This window comes from Sceloporus occidentalis, unplaced genomic scaffold, assembly GCF_023333645.1.
Source record: "Sceloporus occidentalis isolate IW3139 unplaced genomic scaffold, rSceOcc1.0.p SCAF_5, whole genome shotgun sequence".
In the NCBI taxonomy this organism is placed as follows: domain Eukaryota; kingdom Metazoa; phylum Chordata; class Lepidosauria; order Squamata; family Phrynosomatidae; genus Sceloporus; species Sceloporus occidentalis.
The window spans coordinates 65850698-65863883 of NW_028316985.1; the positions used below are offsets into that span (position 1 = coordinate 65850698).

The 13186-nt window shown below is 39.9% G+C and overlaps 1 protein-coding gene across 5 annotated transcripts in view; it reads right to left on the reverse strand.

The window, feature by feature from the left end:
* Positions 1 to 13186, reverse strand: part of DOCK4 (dedicator of cytokinesis 4) — a 311504-nt gene that overhangs the window by 51515 nt on the left and 246803 nt on the right. For 4 of the 5 annotated variants that reach the window (XM_089524307.1, XM_089524306.1, XM_089524304.1 and 1 more), the window contains exons 33-35: positions 3670 to 3696; positions 3398 to 3493; positions 170 to 230 (exon numbers count right to left, since the gene is read on the reverse strand). In XM_089524307.1, coding sequence (XP_089380433.1) covers positions 170 to 230; positions 3398 to 3493; positions 3670 to 3696 — 184 coding nt within the window. The remainder of the gene's footprint in view (positions 1 to 169; positions 231 to 3397; positions 3494 to 3669; positions 3697 to 13186) is intronic. The other variant, XM_089524305.1, reaches the window with a different exon arrangement.

A 13186-nucleotide genomic window follows, 5' to 3' on the forward strand; every position in this document is an offset into this window, starting at 1 on the left:
GATGATTTTAAAATAGGCTTTGAATTTATTGGCATACATTAATCTTGCAGCAGAATGTGTACTTTAAACCCCTGTCAAGAAGGCAGGCTATTAAAAATGTGCTTCTTATCTAAGCATTCAGATCTTCAATGTGAAACAGAAGTATCTTCCAAGCCAAAGAGATACATACCAACAAACTGACAGTACAGCCAATCTTTTTGCCATCTACTTCTCCCATTTTCATGCAGTCCCTGGAGGCAAGGAGTGAGAGAGAAGGGGGAAATAATCAGACCAAATAATGTGCAAATAGTGTGCCAAAGAATTAATTATGCACATCAGATAAAATTATGTTTTTGAGAGAAAATCTGTATTAACAAATTCAAATACACCATTGAGTCAAGACTGCAGCAGCTGGTAGCCTAATGCAAAATAAGATTGTTGATAGACCAAGAAATAAATTAGAACAAATCAACCTGAAACTGAAAGTGTACATTACTGCAATAATTGCACATTCTTCCCATGTCAATTTCTGCCGTCATTTTCCTCTCCTTCTCTGCCCATCTTGCATGTTATTTTGTAGTATGTGAGTCCCCTAAGGCAAGGATATACATTCCCTTGCTCAATGTAAAGAGTCAACTACATAGATGGTGCTGAAATATGCATCACCATCATCATCATCATCTGGACAATCAACAACATTTGACCACAAAGGCCTACATCGAATTGCTAATCCTAACTACAGTAGACCCACTGAATCAAGGGGATTTACGTAAGTGTTAACATACATTCAACAGTTGATTCAAGGAATTTATTCTAGCAACTGGATTCAGCCTATTTTTAAAGGTTTGTTCTGTGCTTAGCTTGCCTTGCAATACAATGATACAGTGGCCCCTTCTTATCTGTTCCAGCCTTCTCCCCCCTCCCCCCGCAGATGAAAAAACCCACAGGACTTCGAGTTGTGTGGTTTTCAATGGCAGCGCACACAGTCATGGGCATGCATGGCTATTAGCGGCGATGGGGCTTGCTGTCCACAGATGCTGAAATCCACAAATGGCAAGTCCACTGTTGGTGGTGGTGGGGGGTGTTGTCTATTTTATTGGAATGTAATTGGGCTGTACTGCAGTATCTGTATTGCCCCAGTATACATTGACCAGTATGCAGAAGTACAGAATAAGAACCAAAGAACAATGTGGTGGGGTCTGTAAATCTGCTTTCTGCAGGTATTGATATAACTACAACTCTGTATGCCACATTTAAGTATACTTCTGAGAAAGAGGAAGGATTTATAAAGATGGCTGTGATAGGCCAGAGGGGGCTGTTGCTTAAAGGAAAGGGGATGTTTTTGTTTTTAATCCCACCAGGCAGGCCCAAGCCCTTTAGTATGCATAAATTAGCCATTAAATCTCTCTCTCTCCCCCCACTCCCTTCCTCCTTGCCTAAGTAGTAGCCAGTAGTATGAACATGTGCTTCAATGCAAATGGTATTGCACAGTGGCCAAGAATCAGAAAAAAAATTGGATTTTGCTCTGCCATGAACTGGGTAAGCTATTCTCTCACATCCTCAGTTGTGCTCCCCCTCTCTGGCAATATGGGTAATAATAATGCTGATTTATGTTGTAGACTTGATGTAACCCAGAAGTGGGCAGCTGAGGCATTCCAAATATGAGCTGGCAACTTGCATTATTAGTCAGTATAGCCAATGGAGAGGGATGATGGGAGTGACAATTCAACAACATCTGATGAGCTGTGTTCTAAGGATTACTTCTAAGGATTACGTAACACCCTGAGGCACTTTCACAGGCCCAGTCCTATCATTAAGCACAGTGATATAATTGTTTCCAGTGCCAGATGTGGAGGGCAGTATTGGCAGCACCTTCTTGGAGACGGAACTGCCCTGCATTCCTTAAAAATGGCTGCTCCTGGGTGTGATAGAAGATATCAGCCTAACACTGATGCTGAAGTAAAATTCATCTGTCTATTCAGTCAATATCTGTACACAGAATGGGGGAAGATACAACATCTAGTTCTTTGCTTCAGGTACCAAAATGTCTTGAGCTAGCCCTGCACTTTGAACACTTGGAAGCACAATATAAACATTAAATATTTATCAGCATCATAATCACTGCCACCACTACTGCCACCACCATCACTTACCACCACCTTATGTGTAGTTTCTAATATAAAGGTAGATACAATATCTGTCATTAAAGCAAGGTGGACACTGGTCTGATGAGTACCAACCCAAATGTTTGGAAATGTCATCAGACTAATGGATTACCTGTACAATGTGTACAGTAACAGGCAGCTTGGTCAGATGTAAATACCTTCAGACCATTTATACACTTTGGATTTAAATCTTTTATGGTTTCCAAGGGGGAAAAAAGAGAGTGAGAGCTAGTACTACCTGTTTCCTAGGTCTTTTGTCTGGTATGCCTATTTGGATTAATTTTTCAGGCCACAGATGGTCTTTTACTATGCCAGAAGTAAAGAGCATAAGACAACTGATCTTCACTTTTCAACTGCAGCAGCTTATACAAATGCTAAAAATGTAGAGAAGTTGCACAACCTTCTGTCTGAGATCAATCGGAAGAAGCATAGCAAGGGACAACCTGATCCCAATGTCACATCTGACATGGTACAGCAAGTAAAGTCAGAGCCAGCCCAAGACATTTTCCCATCTGAGGCAGAGCAGCAAATGGCTCCCAAGTCAAAATCATTTGTCTAAACGCATCAAGTTATTTCAGCACCTGAAATATACAGTCCTGAAAGTACCTCTCAGGGGCAATAAAAATGCAATAATCGTTTATCAAATATTGTTCTGTCTTTGCACTCACAACACTCAAAATCAGCTGAAGGAAGCACAGTCCTAGCTTTAATGGTAGGGCTGACCCTGACTGGGATGCATGTCAATGTGCTTGTGTATCCCATATAAAAGTATAGATTTTCACTAGCAAACACAGCCACAATTCGAGATGGTCTACAAAACAAATAAATTCTACGAAGTTTCTGTGACATCTGAAAAATGTGAGGATAGAAGCCTTCCAGAACATAGGATGCTAGCATGTAATTCAGGGAGATGTTAGGGGAGATCTCTTCCAATGGACAGGTTTTAATTCTGGGCAACCATTCAAGCATATGATATCTGCTACCTGCACCCCGCATCTAAAAAGGTGCACCATGTATTTTTTCTTGGCATATAGCTTGGCCCCATCCTTAGCTGTATCTTTCTGTTCCCCATGAACAGTATTATGGGGTTAACACCTCGTTTTCCAGTAATACCTTTATTCCTGATAACTTTACACCTGTCCTCTGTGTGTGTTCATATTCTTGCTAATAATCCTTCTGTCCAGGGAAATGCTATCATTCAACTTCCAGACAGTTGAACATTTCCTGCTATAAAACATGCAACAATTGCTCACCTGTAGTCCAGCAGCCTCTCCATAAGACGGGTTACTGTGGCGATTAATGAAACACCACTTTCTCTCCATGTTTCACGTTCAATTTTCTTCAGCAGGCTAGAAAGAATGAACCCAGGGCAGAATATCAGAATTATTTTTACCAGTCTCCATAACAACCAATTTGTACTCAAGGATACCCAAAAATGCCTTAGCAGTATCTGCTTATTCACAGATTTAGGTATATACATATATTTCCAATTTCAAACAAAGCACAGTTGCAAATATTGTCTTACCTGGGATAAGGACCAAAGAGTGGAATTCTACTCCAGGAAGCATTGACAAGGCAAATTGATTTTTTATAGGTTAGCCAACTCCAAGACAACACACAGAGAGATAACAGCCTATTTTCCATATATAGATTCTCATATATATATATATATATATATATATATATATATAAAATCAAGAGAAGACATTTCACAGCCTTTACAAACAGAAGATTCAGACTTGTATTACATTCTTACCCTATTATGCTATTTATTAGAGCTGCGTTTCAGCATCAAGAAAAGAAACTGAAGGTTTTGTTACCTAGAAGAGAGCATTTCCCATTTCACTGTTCCCTTCGTAGAGATTTCAAATCTTCTCAATGTAGGATTTTTCCCTGTACTTTAGTCGACAGTAGTTCTGCACCCACACAATTTACTGCATTGTAAGTGCCACAGGAAAAGCCTTTTCCCGAGATTTTTTTTTAAAAAAAACACTTCCCTTTCACTTGGTGTTATTTATGCATTTCAATCTCATTCATTTAACCATTAAATAATTGATGGGTTCTCTGTAGCAAGTATTAGTCCAGTTTTCCAAGTCAATTAGAATTATTGAAAATTATTATCTTTGTGATGAACAGAAGTACAGATATGCAACTACCAACAATACTGATGGACACTAACTACCATTTACTCTCATATATATATATATATATATATATATATGAATGAATAGGGTATCAGAAGGCACCCTTTGCTTTGGAAGTCCTTTCTCCACCCCCTCAATCAGTATACAGGCAAGCAAGGCTGCTAAGTGGCAATGAAGGAAAAGGCACTTTGCATAGGCTGGAAAAGACGTTTTCCTTCATTTCTTCCCATATTCAATGGATGGACCCAAGGTTGCCACAGAAACAGATTCTTTAAGCACTAAACATGCTCAAGAGCCCAACAAATCTAGGTCTTTTGCAGAAAGTCCATGAGAGATGTCTGGGGCTTTCTCCCTGAGCATGTGAGGGGCACATTTAATGATCCAAAATACAAGTGGGCAACTATCAGAAGTTGAAAAATTTGCATTGCTCCACTCCATGGGAAGGAAGGTGCTGGGCTGCTTTAGGCTAAGGAGAGGCTTTTTAAAAAAGGGGGATTTTAGGAAGCAGAAAAAAGGAAAGAGACTGATATTTATTTTATTTTATTGGTTGTTGGAGAATGTATGTGGGCTGCAGCCTCCATTTAGCCCACTTCTGCTCCTGGAGGCTTCCAATACCAATCCAAATGTTGGGTTGGCATGTGAGACACAGCATGGGTTGCACAAGAAAGATCCTGTGGGCTATAGAACAAGCACAATGTGATTCCCACCTATGCATAAAACCTTTATTTGTAGCCACTGCCAAGGTCATAGATCCAGTAGATTCCTTCTCTGAGAAAAGACAGCAGAAACAGGGAAAATACAGTCTGCCCTCTGTATTTTTTTTTACTGTAAATCACCTTGATCCGCAAGGAGAGGCAGGCTAATAATAATAATAATTCACAGATTCCACATCAATGGATTGAACCACTCATGGCTCGAAAATATCCCCCCCCCCCCAAAAAAAAGCTAACCTTGATTTTGCCATAAGGGACACCATTTTACTATGCTATTGTATATACCGTACTGATGGTAGCCTGTTTAACTTAAGCCAGCTGAGGGCTCGCACTAAGACTCTAAACTATCTAGTCAGTGAGCTGCTTTTTGCTGACGATGCTGCCTTCGTTGCCCATACAGAAGCAGCTCTGCAGCGCCTAACATCTTGTTTTGCTACAGCTGCAGAGCTCTTTGGGCTGGAAATCAGTCTGAAGAAAACGGAAGTTCTCTACCAACCAGCACCACAGGAAGAACACTACCATCCTCACGTCACTGTAGGCAAATCTGTGCTTAAGTCTGTCCAGCAGTTCACCTACCTGGGAAGCATTATCTCCTCAGATGCCAAAATTGATAAAGAGATTGATCACAGACTAGCAAAGGCATATAGTGCATTCAGAAGGCTTCACAAGAGAGTCTGGAGTAACAAACACTTGAGGTGCAGCACAAAAATCAGTGTGTATAGAACCATTGTACTGTCTATTCTCCTTTATGGGTCTGAAACCTGGGTCACCTATTGCGAACACCCACGACTCCTCGAACACTTTCATCAGCGCTGTTTACACACAATTCTAAATATACACTGGACTGACTATGTGACAAATGTTGCTGTCCTTGAGCAAGCAGTGATCACTAGCACTGAGGCCATGCTATTGAGGATGCAGCTGTGCTGGGCAGGACACGTTTGTAGGATGAAGGCCCATCGCCTCCCAAAAATAGTATTCTATGGTGAACTCGCTACGGGTCAGCATAAGAGGGGCGCTCCAAAGAAGAGATACAAGGACTCCTTGAAACAACATCTCAGGCTTGGCCAAACTGATCACCAACAATGGTCTGCCCTGGCCTCGCATCGGAAGGCATGCAGATGCACTATCCACGATGCTGCAGCCTTTTTTGAAAGCTCACACTGAACGAGTCTCGAAGAGAAATGACAACGCAGAAAGAACCACAACCTGAAAACATAAACCAAGAGACTTTCTGCTGTGCTTTCTGCAACCGGACTTGTTTATCTTGAATTGGCCTTTTTAGTCATCAACACGCTTGTAGAAAGCATGTGATGTGTCCTTCCTGAATCTTCATTCGCGAAGAAAAGCCAGAGAGAGAGAGTATATAATGGGACTTGACCATGCAAGGATTTTGGTACCCGCCAGGGGGATGCATGCTTTTTTTTGTTTTGCTTTGCTTTGTTTTTTGCAGAGCACAACAGAAAAAATTCAACATGGCAAGGCAGAGTGCATAATGGGTAAGAGATAAGGAAGGAGACAGGGCACACAAAGGTGCATTATTAAGACATTATTCTTATAGCTTGTGTTAAAACATCAGAGGCTAAAGACAAAGGGTAACACCTATTAACACAACAGGAACATTACATGTGTATGTAGTCTGCCAGCTCATGGCAAGTCAGTTGCGCATACCAACTACTTTGTGTGGAGGATGTAATTTTCTGACACTTTCCAAATGGAATCTTGAATGTAGCAACGTTATACAAGACTGGCTTATGATTTTTAAAAAAACATATCAATATTTTTGGCCAAAACAGAATAGCCTGGGAGCTATCAGTCACAGACTTTTCAATTCCTTTCCTCATTGCTAGTCATAGCCATAGACCTGTGAAATAATCGAAAATTATCTTGGGCTGTCATCTTAGTCTAATCACCTATAATGTCAGTGACAAATCAGATAGCAGTAGTGACAATGTAATTATAACTTAGTAGTTGCCAAAAGTCTGGTCCAAGGCCTTTATGTGGACAATTTAGAACAATTTGTTAAGTCGAGGAGCAAGTGCATTTGGTTGCTGAAATATAGATTTATCCTTTTCATTTCTGCATCTAAAGCAGTAGAAATCTGCTTCTCAGATGCAGAGGAAAGACTAGTTGAATATGAGACCAGTTGAATATGGAATAAAGTAGGAAGACTGACAGCTGTTTTATATTATATATGCCAGACATTTTATATGTGATATGTTAATTGCCTATTGTATCATAGAATCATAAAATCATAGAGTTGGAAGAGACCCCCAAGGGCCATCCAGTCCAACCTCCTGTCATGCAGGAACTCACAATCAAAACACTCCTAACAGACAGCCATCAAGCCTCTGTTTAAAAACCTCCAAAGAAGGAGACTCCACTACACTCTGAGGGAGTGTGTTCCACTGTTGAACAGCTCTTATTGTCAGGAAGTTCTAACTAATGTTGATGTGGGATCTCTTTTCCTGTAGTTTGAATCCATTGCTCTGGGTTGTGGAGCAGCAGAAAACAAGCTTGTTCCATCCTCAATATGACACACCTTCAAATATTTAAACAGGACTATCATATCACCCTTCTCTTCCCCAGCTGAAAATACCTAGCTCCCTATGTCTCTCTTCATAGGGCATGGTTTCCAGACCCTTCACCATTTTGACTGTCCTTCTCTGAACACGCTCCAGCTTCTCAACATCCTTTTTAAACTGTGGTCCCCAAAACTGGACACAAAATTCAAGGTGAAGCCCGATAGAGTATTCTGTCTACTCTATAACAATTCAAGGAAAGAAGTGAAACAAAAATGTTTTACTAAAATGGAGAAAGAAATGTCAGACATTCAAAATAGTTCAAAAAAGGAAGAAGCACTAGAGATCATATTGCATGTATATGTTGGCTAATGGAGAGCACCAAAGAGATTCAGAAGAAAATAGCCTGAGCTTTATAGATTATAACAAAGTCTTTGATCTTGTAGATCATGAAAAACTATGGATCACTCTAAAAAAAATGGGCATGCCACAACATTGGATTGTCCTGAAACATAACCTTTACTGGACAAGAGGCTATTGTCAGGATAGACTATGGAAAAACAGAATGTTTCCAACTAGCAAGAGTGTCAGAAAATTGTGCATTTTATCACTCTTGCATAATATATCTATACAACATATATCATATGGAAGGTGGGCTTAGATTCACTTTTGGATGAAGGAGGTGTGAAAATTGGAGGAAGGAGCATCAATAATTTAAGATATGCAAACCACCCCATATTACCAGTAGAAAACAATAAAGACTTGGTATGACTACTGATAGAAGTTTAGGAAGAAGCAGGGCTACAGTTGAATATCAGAAAAACAAGAAATAATGACCATGGAGGATTTATATAATTTAAAAATGTATGACCGACATATACATAGAGTAAGTCATAAAACAGAATGGGAACTGTGCTCAAGAAAGCAGAAGAAGAATATGCCTGACAAGGACAGCTATGAAGGAACGAGTTAAGACCCACAAGTATAAAGACCATCCATGCCACTGTATTTACGATTTCTTTGTATGGTTGTGAACAATAAAGAAAACTGACAATAAGAAAATCAATGCATCTGAAATGTGGTTCTCAAGGAGTGTTCCACAGATACCAGGCTCTGCCAAAAAAACCAAATAAATGATCCTATAGCAAATAGAGCCATTGAAGCCTAAATTACTAAATTGGAACTATCATATTCTGGACATATTATGAGATAACATGGCTCATTGGAAAAGGTGATAATGCTTGGTGAAGTTGAAGGCACTAGTGAAAGAGGAAGACCTCGTTACACATGGATTGACTCGGTAAAGAAAGCCACAACCTGATTCTTCAAGACCTGAGCAGGGCTGTTAATAACAAGAGCTCTTCCAGATCTCTCATTCACAGAATTGCCAAAGGTCAAAGCCAACTTGACAACACATAAAAACAACAACACATTCCATGGCTGGAAAGTGGCAGCCAAGGGCAGTTTCTTGGCATACAATCCTGAGCTTCCACTTCAGACATACTGGAGTTTACCTGGGGTCTTCCAGCAAACATATCTGCAACATAAACACAAAAAGCCGCAAGGAACACAAAGCTGCTTCATATTTCAAAGTTATTAAATGAAAGGTGTTGAATTCATTTAGAAATGGTGAAAGATTATGGAACTCTAACCTGAATGTTTCCCTGCCACTAAATATCAAAGACTTGCTGAAGGTGAGAGCGCATCTCAAAATAAGAGCTGCTAGAATCTCTCAGAACGGATATTGATTAGCCTGTTTAAATCACAGGGTTTACTTTCCGTTTATATTTTCATCTCAAATATGTATGTGCAAGGGAAGTTCAAGAACTCATACAAAACCTTTGCATCACTGACCTTTTAAAGATAATGCACAAAGCAAACATTTATAACAAAAGGGCTTCTCAAATACAATTTTCAGCTACCTTAGGCAAGATCTAGAGAGAAAGGCAGGAAGTGAAGCTATGCTGACATTCTCTCCCTGCATACTATGAGGGAGAAACTCTTTTACATGTTTGCTGTAATATTTTATCCAGATTTTCTTTGATCCTTTTCCAGGGGTCTTTCTGCTCTCCAAACATCCACATCAGAACAGTACAAGCTGAGCACAGGTAGATTTATGGGGCGGCTGGGGGGTGGGTGGGGGTGGAATAGAAATAAAATGTAAACAAATAAGAGTGGATTTTAATCTTCATATTCTTTGCGGTTTCAGAAATCAAAATATCGATATATTTCTACCACATCAGTTGCAAAGGAGGCAAAGGATTCAAAGGATGCACAAATGCTTCTGCTTTTCACTTAAAATGTATGGGTATAGGTTGGAGAATGACCCATGCCTCTTGTATTTCAGAGAGGAAAGTAACATAATTGGTATGTACATGTATCATTCCAAACTGAAACACCATGTAGGTATTTGTATTCAGCTATCTGTACCTGAGTACAAACCTGGCTCTTACTAGGAGGCAAAATAAGGCAACTGCTTCAAGATGCAGACACCAGGGGCTGCTGTGCACCCACCACATAATAGCACTGTATATGCCATACAGCCAGTCCTGCAACTTCTAAACCAGCCTGATTACCTTAGATATAGTCGAAAACCCTTTCCAACTTAGCCTCTCCCTCAGGCAGCACACTGAGTCTGACCCTACTTGAGTACAAAGTTTGATTGGCTTATGGCAGTGGTGGGAAACTTTCAAAGGCTATGGGGCTGATTTGGTCACCCAGATGATCACTGGGGCACATCTTCTCACTACAGCCACCTCCACAAAATAAATAAATAAATAAATAAAATCAAAAGTTTTTTCTCCCCCCCCCCCCCAAACACCTTGTAGGGGGCACAGGGGCACTTTCACCATGCTTTTGGGCCTTCCTGGGCCATTTGAGATGATGCTGTTTTCTAAAAACAAGACATGAACAGAAGTCACTTCCTGTTCCCTTTCAAAAAAGCCTTCTCTGCAGCATAAAGGGATGGGGAGGCTCAACATGTTATGGAAATGCCTTCTGCATTCACAGAGGTAACTGTTTTTCAAAAATGATGCAAAGTTTTCGAAACTTTGGTTGTTCAGGGCACTTCCAAATGTGGTGGAAATGCCACCCACAACCCCTAGTGGTCATTTTGGAGCAAAACAAGTGGGTTTTTTTTAATTGGGACAGCTTGAAGCCACCCCCAAGAAAGCCAGATTTCAGCCGCATCAACCATATATCACAGTCCCAATCTGCCTTTTTGCCAGCCCAAAAAGAAGCGGCAAATTGCCATTCCTTTTTCCATTGGCAAAAAGCTGGCTTTTCTTGCCCCACTGCAACTTTATGGTGTTCCTGTGGCTTGTGCCGTGTAAATGCCACGCTGCCAGAGCACCCAAAAGTTGGCCCACATCTAGGCAGCTGTGCAGCTTTTGAGTATCTTGGGGGCATGAGGTGTCTGAACTCCATGCCCCCGGGAAGCCAGTGTTTTGAGCCAATCTGTTTCAGCCCCAAGTTTTCATACAGATATACAGTCGGTCCTTCTTATACACGGATTTTTTATACACGGATTTAAGCATACACGGTTTGAAAATGTTCCAAAAAAGTATAAATTTACCTTGATGTTCCATTTTTTATTAGGGACACCATTTTGCTATGTCATTATACTTAATGGGACTTGAGCATACACGGATTTTGTTATACACGGGGGATCTTGGAACCAAACCCCAGCGTATAACAAGGATCTACTGTAATAAATAAATAAATAAATAAATAAATAAATTTTATTTGTATTTTCCCGCTTCTCCCAATGGATCGAAGCAGGATTACAATCCGAAAATCTCCATACAATGGCAATCATATCTAAAATACGTATCATAAAAACATCAAATTATCTAAAGGTTATATCACAACAACAGCAAAACATCCATTAAACTATTTTATTATGCCAGAGCGCCCAAATTCCTGAATTTTCTTCAGTTCATATCTTTTTTCTGTTTTGTTTATTTTGCTTATTATTGGAATATTCCATATTTCAGATATTAATAATCCTATCTAAAACCAACTGAAGTAAAAAAAACAAAACAACTTTTAAGAATTCTAGATCACTTCAAACATTGAAACAGCCATTACTGAGGTCATATAAATTCAAAAAGACTAAAGAAGATGCTGAATTTTTTTGGGGAAAGTGCAATGTTGGACCCATCTCAAATACAAAGTATAACTCCATCCATCAGTCAACACATGAACATGTCAAGGGACACAAGAATGTAAACAGAAAACTGTCAAATGAAGATTAAACCATAGCACCCCAGCAATGGCTAATGTAATGTGGATAATGTGTTGACTGACTTATATTTATTGAACTGAGAGCAAATTTTCTGGGGTGCTTCTTTAATAACAAAAATGTATTCTTGTAAAGTCTTTCAAAATTCACTTTCATTTCGTTGAATTTTTGTATCTGCTAGTGGCTCCCTGTCTTTCTCTACCCTAAAAATTGGCAGCTCATGAAGCTGTAACCACCTACTAAGGGGCCCACTCCCAATTTCTGGAGCCTCCCAATGCTGCTACTGTTTCTCCTCTCTGTTGGTGGCTGCTCATCTGTTCTTTCTGAGGTAGTGATACATGATAATGGACTCTGCCATTATCATGGCAAGATAGCTGAGAGGTGTGGGCTCACTTCTAGGTCATCAAAGGGCGAATGATACGATGGGTTGGATTGTATTTATTAGGGTCACCATCACATAGAATTCACAGAGATATCAAGAAACAATTAACCAGTGTTGATGACCAGCTTGTGAGAAGTGTGGAAGCTTCCTGATGTTCTGAAGATGAGAGGTTATAAAAGACATTCGCCTGATGGAGATGATCAGCTTGTGTGAAAGATGTGAGTTTCTAAATGCTGCAAGGCCTGTGAGAGACTCTGAGAAACCTTTGAGGCTGATGGGGAGGTGCTATCTCCCTCACTATTGCTAGGGAAGCCAGGTTCTAGGCTGGACAAGGAGATCCAGACAGACTCCCAGTTTCCAGGGAGTTTCTGAAGAACCAGAATACTATCTGTATCATGAGTAGAATAGGCATGTTTAAATAGTCACATTGGGAGATGTATTTTCTTTCTAACCTGGACTGAATGTGATTTAAGACTGTTTTCTAATAGCTTTGACATTACTTCTAAGTAAAGCTTGAAGAAAGATGCCTTAATGTACAAGATACACTTTGCTAATGTTAAATTGATGAGTTAAAATAAAAGCTGTCTTTTAAAGAATCTCCCTCATTCCACTCTCTCTGCACAAGCCTTTGCTTGGCATGTATGTGGATGTCTATAGGATTCCCGCAACTCCTGTGGGTAAGAAGGAGAAGTCTGCAGATTAAGAGGTGGACAAGGGGCAAGTTAAATCCTTCAGTGATGTCATACTAAGTCACTGAAACTTGGTGCAAACATTATTAGATGGTGGCAGTTGATAAAAATTGTGGGGGTTGCTCATCTCCTACTGAAGATCAAGAAGTGCTGGAAGCTCTTAATATGATGTAAAGAATGCGGTTAATACTCTAATCCACATTGAGATGCCTCATAAAAAATCAGCTGCTATGAGATCTTTTTTTGCCTTTGCATAAAAACAAAAACACAAGTGTGCTTTTTTCATCAGAATGCTGTAATCGCAAATATTATTTTTGCACGTAAGGTACATTTTGGGGCTAAAAATATA